The sequence below is a fragment of the Cyprinodon tularosa genome, unplaced genomic scaffold (assembly GCF_016077235.1).
Source record: "Cyprinodon tularosa strain WSP-4 unplaced genomic scaffold, ASM1607723v1 ctg330, whole genome shotgun sequence".
NCBI lineage: Eukaryota > Metazoa > Chordata > Actinopteri > Cyprinodontiformes > Cyprinodontidae > Cyprinodon > Cyprinodon tularosa.
In genome coordinates, this window is record NW_024039042.1 from 611,086 (window position 1) to 632,856 (window position 21,771).

At 36.6% G+C, this 21,771-nt stretch overlaps 1 protein-coding gene across 2 annotated transcripts in view; it reads left to right on the top strand.

Moving 5' to 3' along the window:
- celsr3 (cadherin, EGF LAG seven-pass G-type receptor 3) overlaps window positions 1–21,771 on the top strand; it is a 153,726-nt gene that overhangs the window by 30,974 nt on the left and 100,981 nt on the right. For both annotated transcript variants that reach the window (XM_038293860.1, XM_038293861.1), the window contains exon 3: window positions 6,121–6,409. In XM_038293860.1, the coding sequence (XP_038149788.1) occupies window positions 6,121–6,409 (289 nt within the window). The remainder of the gene's footprint in view (window positions 1–6,120; window positions 6,410–21,771) is intronic.

Below are 21,771 nucleotides of genomic sequence, written 5' to 3' on the forward strand. Positions count from 1 at the left end.
TGTTATACAAGTTATGCATTTAGGAATGACTAATATTGGTGACAGAGAATGACAGAAAAGTTTTAGCTTCTCTTTGTTGGTAAGCAGTTGTTGACGTTTTCCATTTGAACTCAGGAGCCAACACTTCTTTTTCCCTTTTTTTTTTTTATAAACTTAAAACAATATCATTGTCTTCAATACAAAAAACCTAAGAAATCCATGAAAAACCAAACATTTTCCTGTTTTTTGTGGTATCTGAAAAGATGATGTGAAAGATGTTTCGGAGCAACATTCCTTTCAAAAGTTGAAACATTAACCTTGATCGGTTGTGACAGTTGGAGTGATTTAGATGCAAGAAGGTACACTGCTTTGTTTGTACCTCTAAGTCATCCTATAGGCAATAGGTTTTTTTTTTGTTTTGTTTCTTTGTTCATTCACATGAACAGAAACGCTCCTTTCTTCACTTGTCTGCCTGCGTCTTTTTCACATTGCAAACACATATGCCATCTGTGCCAATGTGTGATTGCCAGTTATGGTTGTTTCTGGGAAGTAAAATAAATGTTATAATCTCCATGCTTATTTAAATTCAGCAGTCCACACCTCTTTTGCACCTGCTATCAACTGCACATGCAATTTTAACAGATCAGCCGCAGCACACCCACTAATTTCATGTACATTTATTTTTCTTAATCAGTTTAGCATAATTTAGCATAATATAACTTATTTGGAATCTAAGTAGATTAGGTCGAGAGGGCTGCATCTATACATATTAATGTAAAGTTGTGTAAAAAAAATGTGCAAAAGTGATGGTCAAGTCTAGATCAGATAATTGGATCCCTGTGAGCATTTTTAACAGAGCCAAAGAGTTTGTAGGTGATTTTCAAATCAGTGCTTCAGGATCCACTGCACACAAATCTATGACATTGGCTAGAGCTGTGATATCATTAGTGTTTAGCCACTCCAATGCCAGGATCATTCTACCTGGGAAAGTGATTCATGTTTATATTTACTCTGAAAATCAAGGGGAGTGAAGAGGCACACAAATTCGTTTCTTGAGGCATATCAAGCTAGAAGCCCTGTTACAGCTGTGCTGACAAGCTTTATGGAGATACTCACTTAAGTTTCCAACAGGACTTGGCAGCCTTCCAGTAGTACAAATGCACCAGTATCTGCTTTAAAGGCCACTAAATGGATATTCTTTTAGCACAAAACTGGCGTGACTTAATCCCCTCAGATAACTGATATAGTTTTATCAAGATAATGATTAGAAAAACCAAATATAACAACGCAAATGACTTGAAGATCACTTTAAAGCAACCTGGGCTTACTTAGCCCCTCAGCAGAACCACGGGAGGGTCAAATCATCTGTCTCTGTGTTGTCGCCAGCTGTAGGCCACAATCATTATGGTTTAAAATAATGATTATATAACATATTCCTCTATTTACATAATCTAGTTTTGAAATTAAATTACTGAAATGAAAACATTTTATAATGCAGCTAACTCAAGAAGTTCAAATTTCTCAGAGTAACAAGATCGATTTCAGGAATATCTCCCATGAATTGACAGAAATACAAACCAGATGCTAATCACACTGTAGCCATATGGCTTCATGCAAGACTTACACAAATATCAGCACCATATGTTACCATGGATGAAATCCACATAGTACCTGCACACAACACTGGGCATCAGTTACTGTATCTACATGTGTACTCAGCCCTGAGCATTTACGCTCACACACAGAACTAAAACACACAGATACACACCTGCACACGGAAGCACACAAAAACATGGATGCACACAGATGTTCTAATGAATCGGAACATCATAAAAATCTCCAGGGAAAATATTTATTAGAGGAAGCAGAGGAATGCAAGCTGGGGCGTTTATTTAAAAGTATAAAGACAACACATAAAATACAAAACAATTAATGTGAAGAATCTTTAGTTTTATCTAATTTAACAGATCTAATGGAAAAAAGCACCAGTTTTTAAAAACATTACTGACTATTTAAAGCTGTCCTCATTCTGTTCATGTTGTGGCATATTTCTAATCAGTAATTAAGACACTCTAAGGACAAGCTGTTGGTCAAGCATAGTTTTAGCTTCAATCAGTCACACCCATCCTAAAATCATAAATTTACCTTTGAAAAGAATAAAAAAAAAAGGAAATCTATTTCCTCCATCAATTTTCATATTTTAATCTGTGTTGATCTATGGGCGAGAGGCTGGCTACACCCTGGACTGGTGTCCAGTCTGTCCATGGCAACACAGAGACACACAACAGAGACACACAACCATGCACTCCTGGAGATAACCCGCATATGCACGGGGAGAACATGCAAACTCCCCGGACCGGGAATACAACCTAGGACTGTTTCTCTGCAAGGCAACAGTGCTACAAGCTGCTTCACCGTGCAGTCCAGAAATCTATTTCTTTTTACACTTCTAACAAAATTAACAACAGAGCTCATGTTAATGAAAACAATGTCCAATGTTTACATTTGTTTTAAAACAAATGCAGCATTTAGAAATGCAGATGAATATAAGGCATCATTTCCCTGACAATAGAAAGTAATGGTTCTCATGGGAAGGGCAAATATAACCTTAGATACTGAAGGAAATTTGCACATAAAAGACAGAAAGTGATTATACATGTGCTGAAAACAGGACAGTTAGAGGACTCTATTAAAAGTTTAGAGAGGAACTCTAGGAACCAAAGTTTGTCAAGGACAAAGTGAATCACAACCTTTAAAATAAGAAGGAATATGATAGAAACTAAGTGACAGGAATAAACTGTCAATGAAAAATGCTAAGTCATTTCATACAAGCTGTTCAAATAGATCATAAAAACTATATTTTCACCAGTTATAACATAAAACCAGATATAGATGGAGCTAAGCATCTGACACAGAGTAAGGATTATGCACTAAGCAGCTGCCACGGAGGTTTTTAGTGTAATCAGATTAATAGAAAAATATATTTTAATAATGGAATAAAAATGATTTTCACTGATTAACATCTTATAATCTGCAGGAACAGATGTAAGCTGGACAAACACATTGGAATCTTTCAGACATTTCAAAGAAATTTGGAACCTTATTTAAAGATTAGAGCACCAACCAAGCCAGTGTCCTTCATGTTTTAGATGTCTGAATAGTTCATTTTCTTCCTCGGTATGCCATGAAGTTCTGCTTTGGCCTTGAAATGAAGCATCCATTTAGTTCATATGCGGTGAAGCAGAGAAATATATAAAACATGGAGTCCAAGAAGACAATAGATACCAATGCCCTAATGGTTTCCTTAGGAGCTGCTGATTAAGAAGGATATTGTGGCCATAAGGTAGGGCTCTTCTTGTACATCTAACTTCAGTTGTTACTTACCACACTCTAAGAAATGGCAAAAGTAATGCTGCAAGCTTTATGAAACAGTTTTATGGTCAAATAGGTTCAGAATGTCCTTTTTATATGAACATAAGCAGGTTTAATTGTATCTAAATAACAAGAAGATATGAATAGGTATATATGCTAATTAATATTGTCCACAGTTACTTCTGTTATAAGAAATGAAATGGGGGATATTATTATTATTATTGTTACTGTATGTAACTTAAGTTCCCATTAATAGTTAAAATTACCTTTTCATGCTGGACATAGACAAGTGTGTTTCTAAACAAGAACAGATTTAATTTGACTAAAGATAACCCAAATACTTCAACATAATCCTGTCAGTTTACCACTCAATATTTATTTAGTAAAACTTGGAGGGATTGGACTTTTTGTTATTTCCCAGAATGCTTATTGAGGACCTTTTATATGTTCTGTGGCACAATGAGTGAGATGGAAGTTCTCAATTATGACTTTCTGTTAAGACTGATCTGTGAATTTCTTTAAATGTCATATCTGATTATCCTAGTTATGTCAACTGGTTCTGCATTTTGTGTATATTAAAATCTAATAATTAAATTCTATAACATTAATCAAACAAAACGGCATTGCTAACCCTTAGAATCTTTTAAACTTAACTTCACAGCATTAAGTTATATAAACTTAATGTTTACAATACTGTATTAATTACTAATAGTTTTAGTAATTGAAGTTGAAAGTAAATATATAAAACTCTTTGCATTAAATCTGCAGAGTTTAGTGGAACCAGTAGACACAATTTAAATAAAGTCAACATCATTTTTTAAGCCCACTTTGTCCAATTATAATTGAATTATCAATTTTCTATATTTGCTTTAAATAAATTTGGTAATATGTGACTTGAATAAATATCTACCAGTGGTATTTTCTATTGAGTTATATTGGCAGTGAAGTGAATATAAGATTCACTTCTAATAAACGACTGTGATTTCTTTTCGAAAATTATATTTAATCAAATTATACGTGCGATTTAAGAATCTTTATGACCATTCTTCTCTATAATTCTTGAAGGTCCTCAACAACAAATTAAAATACTAATATGCACTGATATATATAGATTGGTATGAAATTATTTGTTGACAGATATGAAAGGAACTAGGAAAAGACAAAAAAGTAAATCCTAGATGAAAATTGGTTGCTAATAATAAGGTTAGCTAAACTCACTGCTACTTTAATGCCAATGATACTTTGACTAAATTATTAGTTTAGAAGTTTTCCTTAAGTAACATCAATATTGACATATGTTAATTTTAACTAATATATTAATGTGTATCAAAATCCAAATGAGTCTTATTTTAGCAAATTAATGTAGAAAAGATAAAAAAAATCTTTAAAATGGTAATATAATGATCATGCCATCATGCAAAGAATTATCTTATTCTACTTTAATCTTTTTAGCGTTACTTTTTTAAATTAGCTGATCGAATTTCCCAAATATTTAAAGTTAAAATAAACCAACTGAACCAAAACGAAAACAGAACACTTCACATTTTTTGCTTTTTCTGTAGGTACCAGTTATCATTACTCAAAGTTGCAGGTTTCGTTTTCCAGCTTTGTCACTGGAGCCCATCTATCTCTGCATTAATTCTTCCTACAATTTACAGCCACTACTTAGAGAAAGTACTGAGAGGTAATTGGGGTTTTGGTTGAAGGTATTGGTTTTGTAATGGAATATACTTTATTGTATCGATTTGCCTTCATAAGAAAAGAGTTTGAGTTTTTCCATCTCTGCTTATGATGACTCACAGGAATATCCATTAAAAGAAGCATTAAAGTTTCCATTGATCTCAACTTGTGTTTATGCAAAGCTGGCAGAAGTATGGATTAAATGCAGGAAAAAGTAGGAAGGTGTAATCCTAAAGAACATAGACTTTAATTGTGTAAAAGCTTTGAAGAGAAAACACAAACTGTGGGGACCATAATGATGGAACAGTTAAAGGTATAGTGGAGGATTTTTGCGAATTTAAAAGTTGCTGTTTGCATCGCTCATACAAGTTTTTTTTTTAAAAAGGGATTTGCAATTTTTTCACCATGTCAGATTAACCACTGGTAAGTGAAAATGGTAAAGGACAGCCTTACATAAACAGATCCCAGAATGATTGACAATTAGGAGGACCACTTATTTTGATGATCCACCCTGAAAAAGAACATCCTCCACTATACCTAACAGGTGATCTGCAGATTGAGCATGAAAACCAGGAAGCATATAAACCAGAGGGGCTGACTGGAGACAGAGATGAACTCTAAAACAGTCGTGCTTTAAATTTATTAGCAAAAAATCCTCACAATAACCTAAAATACATTGGAAAAAAAAAATCCAAGAGGAATTTTAGTAATTACAGCAAGGTGTTTTTTCTTTTCCCCAATTAGATGTATTTACTACATTTACTTTAAGTCCACAAAGCTTTTAGGTGTCTCTTTGCAGGTTTTGGTATGGATAATAAGTAGTAGGCTCAGTAGCACCATTTGATAAAGACAAGGATGACTTTTGCTTTAAAAAGGAAGTTTATTCCTGGACTAAAATAGTACACTTTGATTACACTTTTCAGAATTCAGAGGGTGTTGTTTAAAAGGATATTAATATGAGTAGGACCAAAGCTTTGCCAGTGTGTCTATTAGTTACTCTGCTGAGCAATGATGGTTGGTACATGTCTGGATCGAGGTTGTTCTCCACAGATAATTTTCTCTTTTCTCTGTCCTCTTCCATTTCTCCAGGTTCTCCCATTTGATGATAATGTGTGTTTGAGAGAGCCCTGTCAGAACTACATGAAGTGCATCTCAGTTCTGCGCTTTAACAGCTCTGCCCCCTTCATCTCCTCGCCCTCCATCTTGTTCCGGCCAATCCATCCTATCGCTGGTTTGCGGTGCCGGTGCCCGGTGGGCTTTACGGGCGATTACTGTGAGACAGAGATCAACCTGTGCTACTCTAACCCCTGCCTGAACGGCGGAGTGTGTGCCCGCAGAGAAGGAGGCTATACCTGTATCTGCCGTGAAGACTACACCGGTGAGTGGGATAGAGAGCGTACAAATGTTGGCAAAAAGATCTGCAATCATAGTTTAAAAGATTTGAAATTTGTGTTTTAAAACTAACCTACTGATAATGCGTTGTGTTGATTTTGAGCTGCTCTGGTAGGCTGAAGTTGCTATAAAGTCTCCTATTTCCCAACCTACTCTCTTATATTAACTTGCTGATATTTCTTGCACAACTCCTACAATAAAAGAGTTCCCTGGAGTCTATAAAAGAAGTGAGGATTTGGCCATCAGCTTCATTAGGGAGCAACTGTAATGAAAAACAGTTTCCCATACATAAACACTGGAGGTAATTACACTCACAGCCATTAAACCTTTCAACACGCTACCTCTTTAATTTGTGTAAGAAAGAAGACGTTTGAATGTCCAGGAATGTCATAATAATGAAATCCTTAAATAATGGATTTGAATACATTTTTATGTTGCAATGATTATGAAACACTCAACACAAACTTTTAAAAATGAAGAAAACTAAAACACTTGCTGCTATCAGTTTAATCTGGTGAAATTCTGTATTGATATTAGACCACTCTTCTTAATGATTATTTGATTTATTTCTGAGTGCACCAGAACAGCTTTCAGCAAAAGAGACCCCAAGCATGACACTGCCACCCCTGTGCTTCTCAGTTAATAGGATTTGGTATTTCTGGAGGTGGCTCCTTTAAACATTTTCTCGTCACTGTGGTCTTGATAAACTGTCGATCATTTGCAAGCAGAGGCTTAGTTATTAATAACACTTCACAGTAAACGGTATAAGTTGTCTTCCAGCACCCTATCGTCTATGATTGCTTAGGTTTTGTTGGTTCCTGGATTGGTTTGTTACATTCGAGCCTTTTTTCCCTTCATCTGAGTGTCATATTTTACATTAGATGTACAATTTTGGACATAACTGTGTGTTTGAGCAGAACATTGATTCAGTTTCTGTTTAAACTGAAAGATGCTGTGTTGTAAATATTCTCTGCCTTTTCTTTTTTCCTGTCAGCTGCAATGTTGAATGGGTGGACCAATATTAAAACTAATATAAACTTTTCATTTTCTTATGAGATTGTTTTTGAATCATAAAAGAATCTGTGTATTTGTATCAGGAGTCAAGAAAAAAAAGAATAATTTAAAGAAACATCTTAACATGGCTATATGGTTAAAATTGAATATACAGTTTCTATAAATGCTTTTTACTTCTATATATAAAATCTAAGGAATTTGTATAGCTTTTTTTATTTTGATGTAGATTTTTTATACACACTGGAGAAAGACAGTACTTAACATTATTGATTTAAAGGTTGAAGGCAGTACAAAAGTAAAGAGCAGTGAGTGCATCTGTCTGTTTTGTTGTAAGTCTTTAAGTGTGCCCTGATAAAGTAAAGCAGACTGTCAGGACTTCTTTGTTCTAGTCCCACACTGACTTCCTTTTTGATCGCCTCTGTTTTCTCTCTTTTGTCATGTTGAGCCGAACAACATGAAAACACAAAGACTCAGCCTCATGGGATATATTCCTCCTCTCCAACTACCTGTTACTCTGTCTTTCACACAGATACACTCTCAGACATACACACCAATAGAAAGACTGTTGGTATTTTTTAATTTGTCCCCTTTTTGAAACCCAGAAACACAAGCTTTCCATCTTTCTAACTGTACCTAGCCCAATACACCAAACTATGTTCAGAGAGCAGCATTTCTCTTCTATGTCACTTTATTTTTCCTCAGTGATTGACTCGACGTAAGTGAGTATAGATGCTATGAATGTCTGGTTGTGTAGTTTCTATGTGAGTCCTGGGAATCTCCTTTTATTTTGATTCAAAAGAGAACTGGAGGAGTGAGGAGACACTTTTCTCTTTTCATGAGCAAGACGGAGTGTTTTCCAGCCTCCCACTGAGACAGATGGAAACAGATGAATGGAAAGATAAGAAATGAGGAGAGCTGAAAGAGAAGAGAAATGACAAAGTGAAAGGGAGATGGAGGCACTTGGGAAAGCTTAAGAAACGCAGAGAAATCCGAGAAGTTGAGCTGAGAGAAACATGAGTGGGAAGAGGTGATAAAATCTTTATTAGGAAAAAATAAAAAAGGAAATGAAGAATTTATTTCAGATCATTGGATTTAGCAGAGAAACTTTATTTATTGGATGAGAAATGCGGTAATTTTGTTGTCTGTAAATCCCAGACTGTCTGAGCGGATCGCTCTGAAACATGGCCACCAAAGATGATTCAAACCTCCAGACAGAGGACCAGTAGAAAATTTAGAATAATATATAACCATGGGATGGTTACAGAGCTGTAACTTTTAAATATGTGTCCCCAGAGGATGCTGAGATTTGTTGATGGGGTGGATTCTTTAAGAAATAATAAGAATTTGTTGATGGTTATTGAACTATGAGTTAAGAATAACCTCTTGGTTGAATGTTGTAAATGATTTAAAAACCAGTAGGATTTGCTGGGTATTGTTGGAGTCAACTAAAACAGACTGTAAGAAGTGAAGTTTGAAAATAAGCAGTAAAATTTGAAAATAACATATTTATCTCCATTCAATGCAGTGAACCGACAGAAGAACAATCTTACTAAATTCATTTTTGGAACTTAACCACAGTATTAGTTTCTTTGCAAGCTTTTTCTTCTTTTTTTTCTTTTTTTTACATGTAATCCCCAGTGGGTGTTGGTTGAGCACCTCCAAACTGTACTTTTTAATTAAATAAACTCCCCTGATTCTTAGCAAAGCCTCCTCATGCAGAAATGTTGCTTCTTAAGTTTCAGGGATCTGAGATCATAGACTTTCCCTACAGAATAGAGTTAAGAATACAATTATACAGTTATAGTTATGGGTTGATCTTTCTAACCTATTTGGGAAGACTACTTTCACATGTTGTAATTTATACTTCATCAGTCCTTTTTCATTTGCCAAAGTGAAAGATTTAGGCTTCCTTGCTCTACAGTTATTCCTATGTAGATTATAATCAGCGAATAGAAGCTGTCCTATGATTGTTTTCCTTAGGCAGCATGATGTTTGAGAATCAAAATATTGCTTAACATTGGTTTGCTGGTTTTAAGCTTGCACCAAAGACCCTAGAAATTCCACCAAATCTATTAAAACGTTGCATCTACTCTACTTAGCTACTTAAAAACATATTATAAAGACCAAATATGAGGCGTCATGAAGAGCATAAAGGTGAATGTATGTAAATTATTTAAGGATAGGCCAAACAAACCGAGAGATAATGAAAGACTCTGTTTGGAAGGAGAGAGTCGTGTATGACAACCTCATGAGCCATGGATGGAGGGAGATGCATGAACTGAGTGAGAATAGTAAAGAGGTAAAGCTGCCGGGCAAAATGGATGAAAAGAGGTGAGAGAGAACAAGGGAAATCAGACAGGGTTCTGGGCTGTTTTTGTTGCTGTTCTCTTCCTGCGTGGGTGCCGGGGTGTGTAGCATCTCGCCACTGCCCCGAGGCAAATAGAGGGAAAAAGGCGGACGACGAGAAAGAGTCAGGGACGAATTGATTCTGCAACTCCTAGAAATCTCCAGACATCAACCAACCGTGTTTGCTTTATCCTTTCAGTTTTCCGTCCGGCCCACCTTTACCCAACCCTGTTGGCTTTGATTTGGTTTTTCCCAGAAACTCCATGGATCGCTTTCACAGACAGGAGTTAAGCTTGGCCTGGGGTTTTCATCAAGTCTGGAAACTATAGTTTTCCACAGAGGGAGTTGTATTTTCAAGTCAAAAACAAAAGTCTGCAATAGACCTGAATCAGGTTTGATCTGCTGACAACTATGCAGGTGTTCCTTTTTAGCACTTCAGTCTCAGAACAAAGATTAGTAAAGTGCTGCGGTAAAAACCTAACAATCAAAAGAATATCTAAATGTCAGTCTAAATGTATTTCTCTCTCATTCAAGGAGGGCAAACTGTCATGGCAGTTTGCAAACAGGTGACCAGCCTTGTGTAGAAACTAATATATGCTTTGCTTATGAAAAGGTATCTGGTTAATAGTGTATGTAATGATACACCAATAATAACACTTGTGTAAATGCAGTCTCTGATTTTAGGAAGTTAAAAAAGAACTGTTGCACAATGTCCCTTTAACTCTCTCTGGAGCCAACAGTGAGGTTTTTTTCTTACTTCCTGTCACTGGCGGACTGGCATAATGGTGATAATGCAGGCTGTGCAAATACATACACAGGGAGCAATACAGGTCGGACTGAGCTCCTTATAGATGTGCTTCTTTAGCATCATGTTTGGAAAAAGTAGCAGTAATGTAGCTTCTCTACAGGATACATTGCTGTGACCTAAAAATAAGCACCGTAGGTAATGCCATTAGAGTCACATATTTTAATGGAAACATGTTTTTAAGAGGATATACTTTATTTTGGTTATAAAATAGCAAAGAAGGAGAAAAAAATATGATGAAATGTTCTACAGGCGCCAAACTAAAATTGTGAATCAAATTTGATCTAAATATAACATGCAGATCATGTAAAACACTATTGGAATAGTATGGAGTTGCACCACCTTGCCCTGATCTTTATTTCATTCGAGATATAAGAAAATAATGTCCTAAGATTTTAATAATAAGAGGTTTTTTTAATTTCCCAGCTTCGGTGAATGCAACATAGGCCCAATGGTATGAACACTCAAAGAGGAGTTTATATGGACTCATTGAGTATAGACGCCACACACCCACTGAAAAGCATGTGTGAGATTTAAACAAAGCACAGCTGATCAGAAAAGGGGACAGTTTGGGAGTTCAGATAAAAGTCTATAAAGCTTGACATCATGTTGTCATCATGAAAGAGCTGCCTGATATTCACATCATTTTGAAAACAAACCAGATTGAAATTACTTCTTTGTTTACCGGTTCCATGGAGGCTCTTTCTGCTCACTACCAGCCACCACAGAAGAATAATTATTAACCTTCTGCTTTCTTCTGTGACAACTGTAAATAGTATCAGTGCCAATAGCCAATAAAACACGATGCTAAACTCAGCAGCTCATCGCTCTCTCCTCATCCCTGTGCCCTTAGCTGTCTCTGGACTCGATTAATAAACTAAATGTAGCTGAGAAACAGCATCTGCAGCATGTTTTGTCCAGCTTAAAAATTTAAGCTGGACAAAACAGCTGGTTTTAAACTTTATTTAATTTTTAACAAAGAAATCCCTGTATCAGAGGTCACGGATTAGTGGGCGGTGGTCCGGATCCGGACCCACCTACTGAATAATCAGGACCCAACCTGATTTAAAACATTTATAAATTACTGCATGTTTTTTGACGGCAGTATCGAAATTCACTTGCGCAGCTTCTCCTGTTAAGATGGTAAAGCCCTCCAAAGCGTCGGGACCAGGCTGCACGTGATACAAATTAGCCAATGAGCTGTCAGTCTGGGTCACTGCGGCGAGCCACTTTTCGACACAGCAGACAAACCTGTGGCAAGCCGGGTGATGGGAAAGAAGGAGATGACGGTTAAAAAAGGAAAGAAAAGAAAGCGTTGACTGCTGGAAGAACCACAGTGAACTAGTGGAAGAAATGTGAAACGGTGTGCTCAAAGATGATCCTGCACATTTTTAATATGTTTGGCTCAGCCTACTAACCTGACTCCGCCAGATGGATTTGCTCCGCATATCCATCTGGAAACCTTCCATTGACGTAATTTTGGGAAGGGGCGAAAATACTGGTTAGCTGATTGGCCTATGTTGGTGATAGACGGGCCAAATAAACCAATCAGATCAACGAAGCTTATGGCGTATGTACTAACAGCCAGGCTACTCTTGCCGAAACCAGTCGGGAGAAGAGCAAAAACATCTTTTCCTCTGAGAAAAGCCTCCAGAGCAGTGTTTTGCTCTTCTTTCAGTGAAGAAATACTCTATAATTCCGATAAAACTTGCTCGATAGCCATGCTAATGCTAGTTTCATCTGCTGAAGCCGCCATATTCTTTAGACTGAACTGTCACGCTTCTCGTTGCGTCACACCTCAACCCTTCTCAAAGCCAACGCTGATTGGACGTTCTTTTGGTGAACGGCTCCAGACTGATTAGCGAGTGAAATCTTGAAAGCTCGCGAGATCAGGATGGTCTTACAAGGCTATCAACCTACTGCTGTGAAGCAGGATTCTCCATGAACATAATCAAATATAAATATGGATCCAGGCTCAAAATGAGCACCTTGATATGTGCTCATGGCTTTGTTGCCAATCAAACCCAGGTTTAAAGCCTTGCAGGTCAGCCTAAAGGCCACTGCTCTCATTAGGCCATAAAAAAGAAAAAAAAAACAAAACAAAAAAACGGTCAGTTCAGGTGTTTTATAAAATATGTGAATCATGAAATTGTCTATATACCAAACTGAACGATTGTTGTTCTCTACTTCAAAAAACAGTTGTTGTTTTTTTTCACATCTTTATTTAAAAATTATAACATGTTAAAAAGTATAACATGGATGCACAAATTAAAGTTAAATTCTGTTTAAAGTAACAGATTATAATTAAAAATGTCTCTTACTGGTTGATAATTTTCTTATTCAGACCCCACTGATTTTTAATTGGTTACCCCTGCCCTATATTATACACAAAATTAATATTTCATTATCTGTTTATTTGTATATTAAGAATATGGAACATTTCTGTCTTGGGTTTATGTATGGTAAAAATATGATTCAAGATAAATATATTCAGTGATTTGGCTTTTTACACAAATGCAGCGGTCAGAAACACTAAGCATGTTGCAGTTTCTCTACTACAGACACCAGATCTTAAGCTTCTGCAAATTTCTTGTGGGCTGACATCTGCCTTCTTAAATTATTAATTCTAACTGGGAACGAAACAGCTGCTGTGGTGTTTTATATTAGTAAGCTAAAGCTGGTTGGGCAGCAGACATCCTCTGTGGTTTCAATCTGGTTGGTCAAATGTATATATTGATATATCTTGAATATAATATATATGACATTTTAGAGCTGTCGTTCATGTTTGAAACTTATTTTTTTGCTACTTTAATATGATACTGATTAAAGGAAGTCGTTTTCAGGGCTCAAATTGTGGTATATACTTGCTCTGAATTTAAAATGTAAGATTTAATAGACATTAACTCTGTTTGGGAGGTTCAGGGTGCCTATTTGCTCAAAGTGGAAAATAACCACTCATGATAAAAAAAAACAAAAAAAAAACGTCACAACATAAAACTCCACATTATGGAGACATGCTTTCTGTTCTGCTTCTGATCATTGCTGCTACTCTGATGTCGACTGACGTAAAACAGAACCCTTATGTCTTGTAACCACCCTGTCAAAGCTGATTATGGTGAATCCTGTAGAAATTCTGTAAAGTCAGAACGTTACAAAACCACTTCAAGCTAATGCTTCACATGTGGATTGAAAGGTAGCTAAACGACTTATGCAAAATCAAAAAGCAGCATTAAAGACTGTATTTAGATTCACATGTAAACTTACAGAAGGAGAGTCAGAGAGGGTTTGTAGTCTATACTCTCATTTTATCTGTGTTGTCAGTAAGTGTTCTGATATTTTTTGTGATTTTTTTTGTTAAAAACACAAAACAAAGTGTTGTTTTTTGAACTGTGCCCTGATGGTCCAAATGAGGGATCATAATCAGTATTTGGAGTGAAGCAGGCGCTATACTGGTCTGTTGTGGTAATGAGAGACAACTGAGCCAAAAGGTAGAGCTCTCAATTTACTGGTCGATCTATGTTCCTACCCTCATCTATGGTCATGAGCTTTTGGTTATGACTGAAAGAAGAGATCCCCGATACAAGCGGCTGAAATGACTTTTCTCTATAGTGTGTCTGGGCTCTCCGTTAGAGATGATGGGTGAGTAGCACAGTCATCTCCGGAGGACTCAGAGTAAAGCACGCTGCTCCTCCACGTCAAGAGGAACCAGTTGAGGTGGCTTAGGCATCTGGTTAGGATGCTTCCTGGACGATTGAATGGATGGATGGACGGATGGATGGATGGACGGATGGACGGATGGATGGATGCATTTATTTGTGGCTTTAATCTATCTAAAATGTATTTCCCTCGGGGAAAAAAAAACTCCTGTTTAAACAAAAATTTGTGGTATAAAAACTGCTAGAGTTCCCTTTTTGGGGGCACTTTCTCCTTCTCCATGGCCATCGCAATAATTATACGTGGAGAGGACACATCCCCTGAAAGCTATCAGAGTCATAAAAACATGACTTCAACTTTTTTCTCTTCGACTTCAACTTTCCACTACTGTCCTAGACTCTTCACCATGTTTTCCTGCTAACCCACAATGTTTTACAGCTTTGCTGTTACTACCTGCCCTTGCCATGATCTTGGCGCTGATGACTGGCATAATAACTAACTCCATTCATCTGTCAAACTCTGCCCTGTTTCTAATCACTGCTCATCTGATCCACCTGCTCATGCCTCTATTTAAGGTGCTTGCATCCAGTTATCAGTGCCTGAATATCTCACGGGCCAGTGGTGAGATGGTTTTTAGCATACCTTAGTGTTTCTAATTTCCTGATCCTGACCTGTTTTGCCTCTCAACCACTTAGCTTGCCTGTTCTTGTTTTTTTATCTTTTGGGACTCCTCCTTGTTCTCCATTTGGCGGGCTACAGCATCTGGGACACTCTGGGTGGCGCCCGCCGCATCTTGTTGGCAGCGCAATGGCTGAATCTTACCTTATTCTCAGGACATGGGCTGAACTGTTAAACCAGACGCCCTAGCCGCTGCAGCTGCTGAAGCGCTCATCCGTTTTTAAATAAACGATTTAAATTATTCCACTGTCTTACTTGCTTCGAATACTACGTCCTCTGTTCTGAGTCGTGACAGCCCTGTGATATTGTCAGTTAATCAGGAGGAGAGTTTTGCCAGGTTAGAGCCTTGATCAATTGTAACTGATAAGTGATGGTGGTGAGGAGACAACGGACTGGACTCCTTGATTAATCTGATAAAACATCAACAAGATGATTTTCATTGACGATCTAAAGTCAAAGTAGTTTGTAGCCTGTTGTGAATTAGGTTAACCATATTTTGATTTGCAATAAAGAAGAGACATTACCAATCACTACAAGTTAACAGAAGATTGTAATCTTATTATATTTAAAGTAGTCTATGCGTCTTTTAAAAAAATAAATTAACAAGCTCCAGGTTGCTTTTTAGAGATCATTAGGTAAAAAATTAACAAAAACATCTTTGCAGTTAAAGATGGAATTTTCTGTATTAGATTATAGAAGGTTTTAGAAGATGTTTTAGTTATGTCCGTGATGAAAGAAGTGTTTTTTTCCTTTCTTCTATGATCCATCACTTATCATCTCTAATGGTTCACCTTTTCTTTTTTTCTCTCCCTGAAACACAGATGCACACAATCAATGCTGTGCAAAGGCTTATTATTATGAAGGAGTGGTGGACAATTTTGTAGTCGGAATGAATTCTACTTTGTGGAAGTCGTTGATGTCCACTTGCACTGATTTCTAAGAACTCATTGGTTGGCTTTAGGTGTTTTGAAAGAGTTTGCCCCAAAATGAGAAGCTCATCAGACCAATAAAGTCACCATGAGCAGCATGGTGCAGAACAAAAAGCAGCATGAGGCTGGTAAAGCATACTTCAGCCTCTCCCTCTCTAGCCAATACTAGGTCCTCGTGCATTGGCATCAGAAGCACCTTTCAGCTTCTGATGCCCCTTTCCTTCTTCCACAAAAACAACAGAAAACCGTTATTAACACTCACTCAGTTGTTCAAGGAAGTTCCCAGTAAAGAACCTTACAGGTTGAGATAAAAGGCAGACAGAATGAGCTGGATATGTGATAACAGTGGCTATATTGCAGGGGATGAGCCTCATGGAGCTGAAAGATACAAAGGAAGATTCATGAGATGCAAGGGGAGTCAGACATAAGCAAGGATTCATACTAAATTAGTTTGTGAAAGGATAAGCTAGTGAACGGTGAAAAGAAAAGACAGAGACAGAAATTAAATCTGTTTTTTTCTGGGGAAGTAATTTGTATTTCACACCCGGGAAACCAGAGACAGAGCAGGAGTAGAAGTAAGACAGAACAAGCTGGAGAAGAAATGCGGTAGGCAGAGATCAGATTAGTTTTGGGTGTGATAAAGTAGATGTGCATGTTAGACTGAGAAATCTAATCCTGCCGATAGGGAGGGGAGACAGATCCCACACAGAGAGCACATTAGCTGGATTAAGCTTTGGATAAAAAATGCTTGGAATAAGCAAATGTTACATATATTGATAAAATAAGCTGGGTTTAAAAGTCAAGACAGGAAGAAGAGACTGAGAAAAAAAGGTCTTACAGGTGGAGAAACAGACAAAATAGTGATTTTTAATCATTTCTAAACTCGAAGCAAAAGACAATGGAGCTAAATAAAAGAAGCAAAATACACATTTGAACTCTTTGTTGCACAAATTTCTTTTTTTATTCAAATCAGAAAAACATGAACATTGTTGAACAGATTTAGATTCACATTAACGCCAAGTTGTTCATACAATCTGGAAATTTAGATGGTAAAATATATTATGGAGAATGTTCTTTTCCTGGTGGATCATCAAAATAAGTGGTCCATCATTCTGTTGATATGTTTACTTAAGGCAGTCCTACGTGCTCGTCCTCATTTTCACTTACCGATGGTGAGTCTGACATAGTGGAAGAATTGCAAATGCTCTTTTGGAAAGTAAGCTTGTATGAGCAATGCAAACAGCAACTTTTAAACAGAGCGTGCACAAGGAGAAATTGGCTTGTGCATGCTCTTGCACAGGTTTAATAGGCTTTCCCTCCTGGGAACGGGTACAGAGTGGTGCATGTGCCTTTTGTTTTTAAGTGGAGAGGGCGGTTCTTTTAAAAAAAAAAATCACGAAAATCCTCTACTATACTGTACCTTTAAAATGCAGGGCCTGTAAATAAGAAATACACCTTACAAAAGATGATAAGATAAAACGTGGATACATTTTTTAAAAGGTTGATTTAAAATGGCATTATTAATATTAATTCAACTCAATTAAAAATACTTAATTGATTCCAAAGGGAAATTAAATGTTTTTGTAACTCATAGGATTCATTTCAGTGAGTTGTTTTATATAGTGGTGCTGCAGCTGTAGGCAGGATGGATGTTTTGTTGCAGTTGGTCTGGTAATCTTGCATCTATAGAAGCTGTTAAGTGAAGCCAATCTGTTTTTCAACTTTTTCTGAAAAGGATTCTCATTGTTATCCATCATGTTTTTGTTTGTTTTTTTTTTACGAAAAATTCTTCTTTCATTTAAATCATCCTAAGAGGTTGTAGGAGAGTTCCCCAAACTGAGCAGCCCTTCTTTATTAAATTGAGCTTCTATGTCATTTGCTCTGATGCTGTTACTCCAGCAGATGATGGAAAAAGAGACCACACTCTCCAAAATAGATAGATAGATATAAGATGGTCAGTAGATCAAATATGATAAAATAAAAAGATAAACTACATTCAAACAAAGGTGAAATGTAGTTGCTCAATAGTTTCCACTGTTGTTTAAGATAAATCTTCAGTGTCCAAAGTTCACTGAGGTCGGAAGGCCTCCTTACCTCACCCTGATCATTTTACCAACATCATAATAATCCAACACTGAGAATAAATTAGTTAATGAACAACCAAACAATGTTTAATTGCTCTGGTTGGTATTTTGGTTGCAGACTAGCTTTTTTTTCCATTTTTTGTTATGAAAATGTAGTCTTAAAGCAAAAAAAAAAAAGACAATGTCATCATGGCTTACGAAGGGATATATCTACATGCTTTACTAAGTATTCAGACTTGTGATCATGGTCGTTTTTATCACAGTCTGCTTTGCCCTTTGCCATTCATGGCAGGGACTCTCTGGGCACTGAGACAGATTCTGGCTCAAACAAAACCCTTCATCATGTTGTAATCCTTTTTATCTGAGTCGTTTTCCTGAGGGGTAAAAATTCTAAAGACAGGATATTTTAGTGTCATTGTTCTTAACAATATTCAATAAAGCTCAGTGGTCATCTTAAATCTCTGTAACTGATGTTGATCCTTGCTGTGTGAGTCATTATAGATGTCAGTTGAAAGCTGAAATAGCAGCTTTGCCTGCAGAACTTTTACTGCTTAAATGTATAGTTTGAGTAGGATTTTTTGTTTTTATAAGTATTCTTTATTTGTTATTGAAGGGAAAATACCAGTAGATTTTATGACAAAAAAGACAACAAAAAGCATCAGAAGTATTGAGTTGAAACAAAAGTACAGAAGTGCACATTTTTATAAACTTTAAGATTCTTTTCTTAATTGTTTCAGGCATGAGTTGTGAATATAAAGACGAAAAGTTCAAAGGCAGGAATAAACATGAAAACCAAGCTAGTTGTGGTGTTTATTAGAGCTAATTAAACATCGCACTGTAAAAAGCACAAGGCCACGACTTAATCAGTGTTTTATATCAGTTATTTCACAAAGCAACTCATGTATTTGGCCTATTTATAGGAAGATTTATGCACTTTATTTCCATTATGCATTTCAGAAAAAAATGGAAGTTTATACTTTAAAAAAGGACAAATATGATTAATCTTTTAGATCCCTTGATTTGATCATTTTTGTTTTTATTACAGATTTTTAACCCTTCAGTAAAATACAGGAAGAGCTGAATAATTGTATTCTACAGACTGATGAAGAGAAAGTTTGACAGATATGACCCAATACTTTTTTTTTTAAACAAATCTGACAGCTGGGAACAATTAATAAAGTGATGGTAAAATAATTTCCCTGCCAACGATGGATAATAATAACTAATGATGGATTCTTAAAAGGGGGGTTAAGATTATAGATTACAGAAAACAGATATTAAAATATATAGAAAAGAAGAAATATATTCAAAGTCGGGGGTAAGTTAGAAACAAGAACACAGTATGAGGAGAGCGGTGAAATATGCAAAAGTGACTAAGATGATGTCAGAGGGTTGTTGGGAAATATAGAAACAAGTCATGATGGGAGGGTCAGAGAAGAAAAAATGTAGCGGTAAATAATGGATTCAGGAAGTAACATTCATTCAAAAGGTCATTAACTGAGTGAACGATTAGTATACAACAGAGAGAGCCAAGATGGCGCCAGTGTCTGAGGTTTACCATTTCTCTCTGCCCGTTCTCTGTTTGTTATTTAGTGCTACACCTTAACCTCCTCAACCTACATTCAGCAAACACTGCTGGATATTCAACCCCTTCCCTGTTATCTTAAAAACATGAATAATACTGAGCCTAAACTGTTGCCTCCACTATTTGGGATTCCAGCCCTCATTTACTGTAACCTGGCTCCAGGTTAAATGAATAGCTTATTTGGCTTGGAAGAAAAAAAATATTTTTTTTGTCTCATTTTTTTCTCTTCTCTTTGCTCTCTGGATTCTAATGATGCCTGGTTGGTTCCAGTTGTGGGCTTGGGTCAGAACTTTAAGCTATGCCTAAACTCAATTTTTCTTTCCGTCTGTGAATCTACGAAGCAATAAAGTAGCCAAAAGCTTGAAGAAATTACACATCAGTCTCACTGATGAGTGAAAAAAGGATTTCCTCATGAGAGTGACTCCTTTTCATGCCGAAAAGTGAATCAAATGCACCCACCAGTCCTGCAGCCGTGCATCAAGCTTCAACATACAGCATCAAACATACAGCATTGGCATTGGATTCACTGATCTACAACAGGTTTTCATTGGTAAAGGGGCAATAGTGGACAAATATACATGTATGTATATTTTTTTCTTTTGCTTTTTGTCCTTGTTCTTAGACTGCATTGCTAATGTTGGTATCTTTGCCTCAGAATTTGGGACAAACTTATGAACAGAATTCATTTTTTGTAGCAGCATTATTATCGTTACTGAAGCAGTGAGCCAATCTCTAACCAATCAGTGACCGGCAGGCCTTTGACATTGTATTTTTAGCATGATTCCTCTTACTTGCAAACACTGCTGAGTGAATACTCAGAAAGAAGCTGGTACTACATTGTTGCCTCTACTAGAAAACTCTAAAAAGAGTCAAACTGAGTCGTTACTAGTTGAAAGGGTGCTTTAGTTGTGCACTCCACACATATGGCCTGTAAAGAATTGTACTCTGTTGCATTAACCATGATATTAATATGTGCAGGATGATGCATTCAGGTAGATTAAATCTGGCTGCCTTTGACACAATTGATAAATAATGTAGTTGCAGAGAACAGAGGTTTGGGACAGAATAATCTCAAGTAATTAATGCAACATTCAACCATAACATTTAAGTTATTTATAAAAGATTAAAAATGTAATTTTTGAACATTAGCTATTTTGCAAGCTAGTAAAGAAATGCATCCTTTATAGTACAAATGCTGTGGAGAAATACTTTTAAAGACCAGCAGATTTAAATACAGTAAAATTTACTCAGTGGGGCTCAGTAGCAGAGCACAACACAAAAGAAATTTCACCTCACACTTATTCACTCTGTGTTTGGCTGCCACATAAAATCTCAATTGAATTAATGAATTTATTTAGGAGGTATTAAAAAAACGCCTTGGTATTTGAAAGGGAATTATAAAGAATACTCTGAGACTGTTTGACAGCAGCTTTCCTTTGGATGACACTGGCTGTCCACTGACCGTTTCAGCTCATGACATCATCTCTATTTCTGCCTCTGAGCTCTGATTCCATCTAAAGGGACCAGCAGATTTATGGTTATTGATTTTATGTGGAAGAGCCACAGATATCTCTTCAAATCGAGGTCTTTCTGTTTTGCTTGTAGCCAGAATTTAGTGCAAATTGTTTACAGTACACTTTTTTTATCAGCTCAAACCAGCTGTACATTTTATTTTCTGTTTATCTTTTCTCTTGCTAAGTATTGGTTAAGATTTGTTAGATCCAATCCCATTAAATAAGTAGTTAAAACCCTTTATAGAGAGTTGGATGTGGTTTAAGCTTTATGAGGACCCAAAGGTAGGGAGCTCTTGGAGGTGGGAAAGAGAATGGACAAGTGTAATGAGTGTGTCACCTCATCAGGAAGAAGCAGGGGGAAGCTAGTGTAGAGGGTTGGCCTCTAGGGATGCACCATGTGTTGGGCTGGAGGAAGAGGAGAGGGAAGAAGAGGGGGCAGAGCAAACCAAAACGCCGGGAGGGGGGTGGTTGAAGAATACCTCCTTTGATGAATAAAACATCTGCCTGAATGAAGGGCTGGTGTGAATGCATTAAGGCCAGCATAGAGGAAGAAAAGAAAAAGAAAGGGATGGTAAAAAAAAAAGAAAAATCAAAGACTGGAGGGTATTTATAGAGGGATTTGAAAATAAAATCAAATAAAATAGTAAAATAATAATAACTTGTATCTCAGTGGGTAAATCATGAAGTTTTAGCAACAAAATGTGAGAGAAAAGTAAGCAAACAAATGAAAGTTTAATAT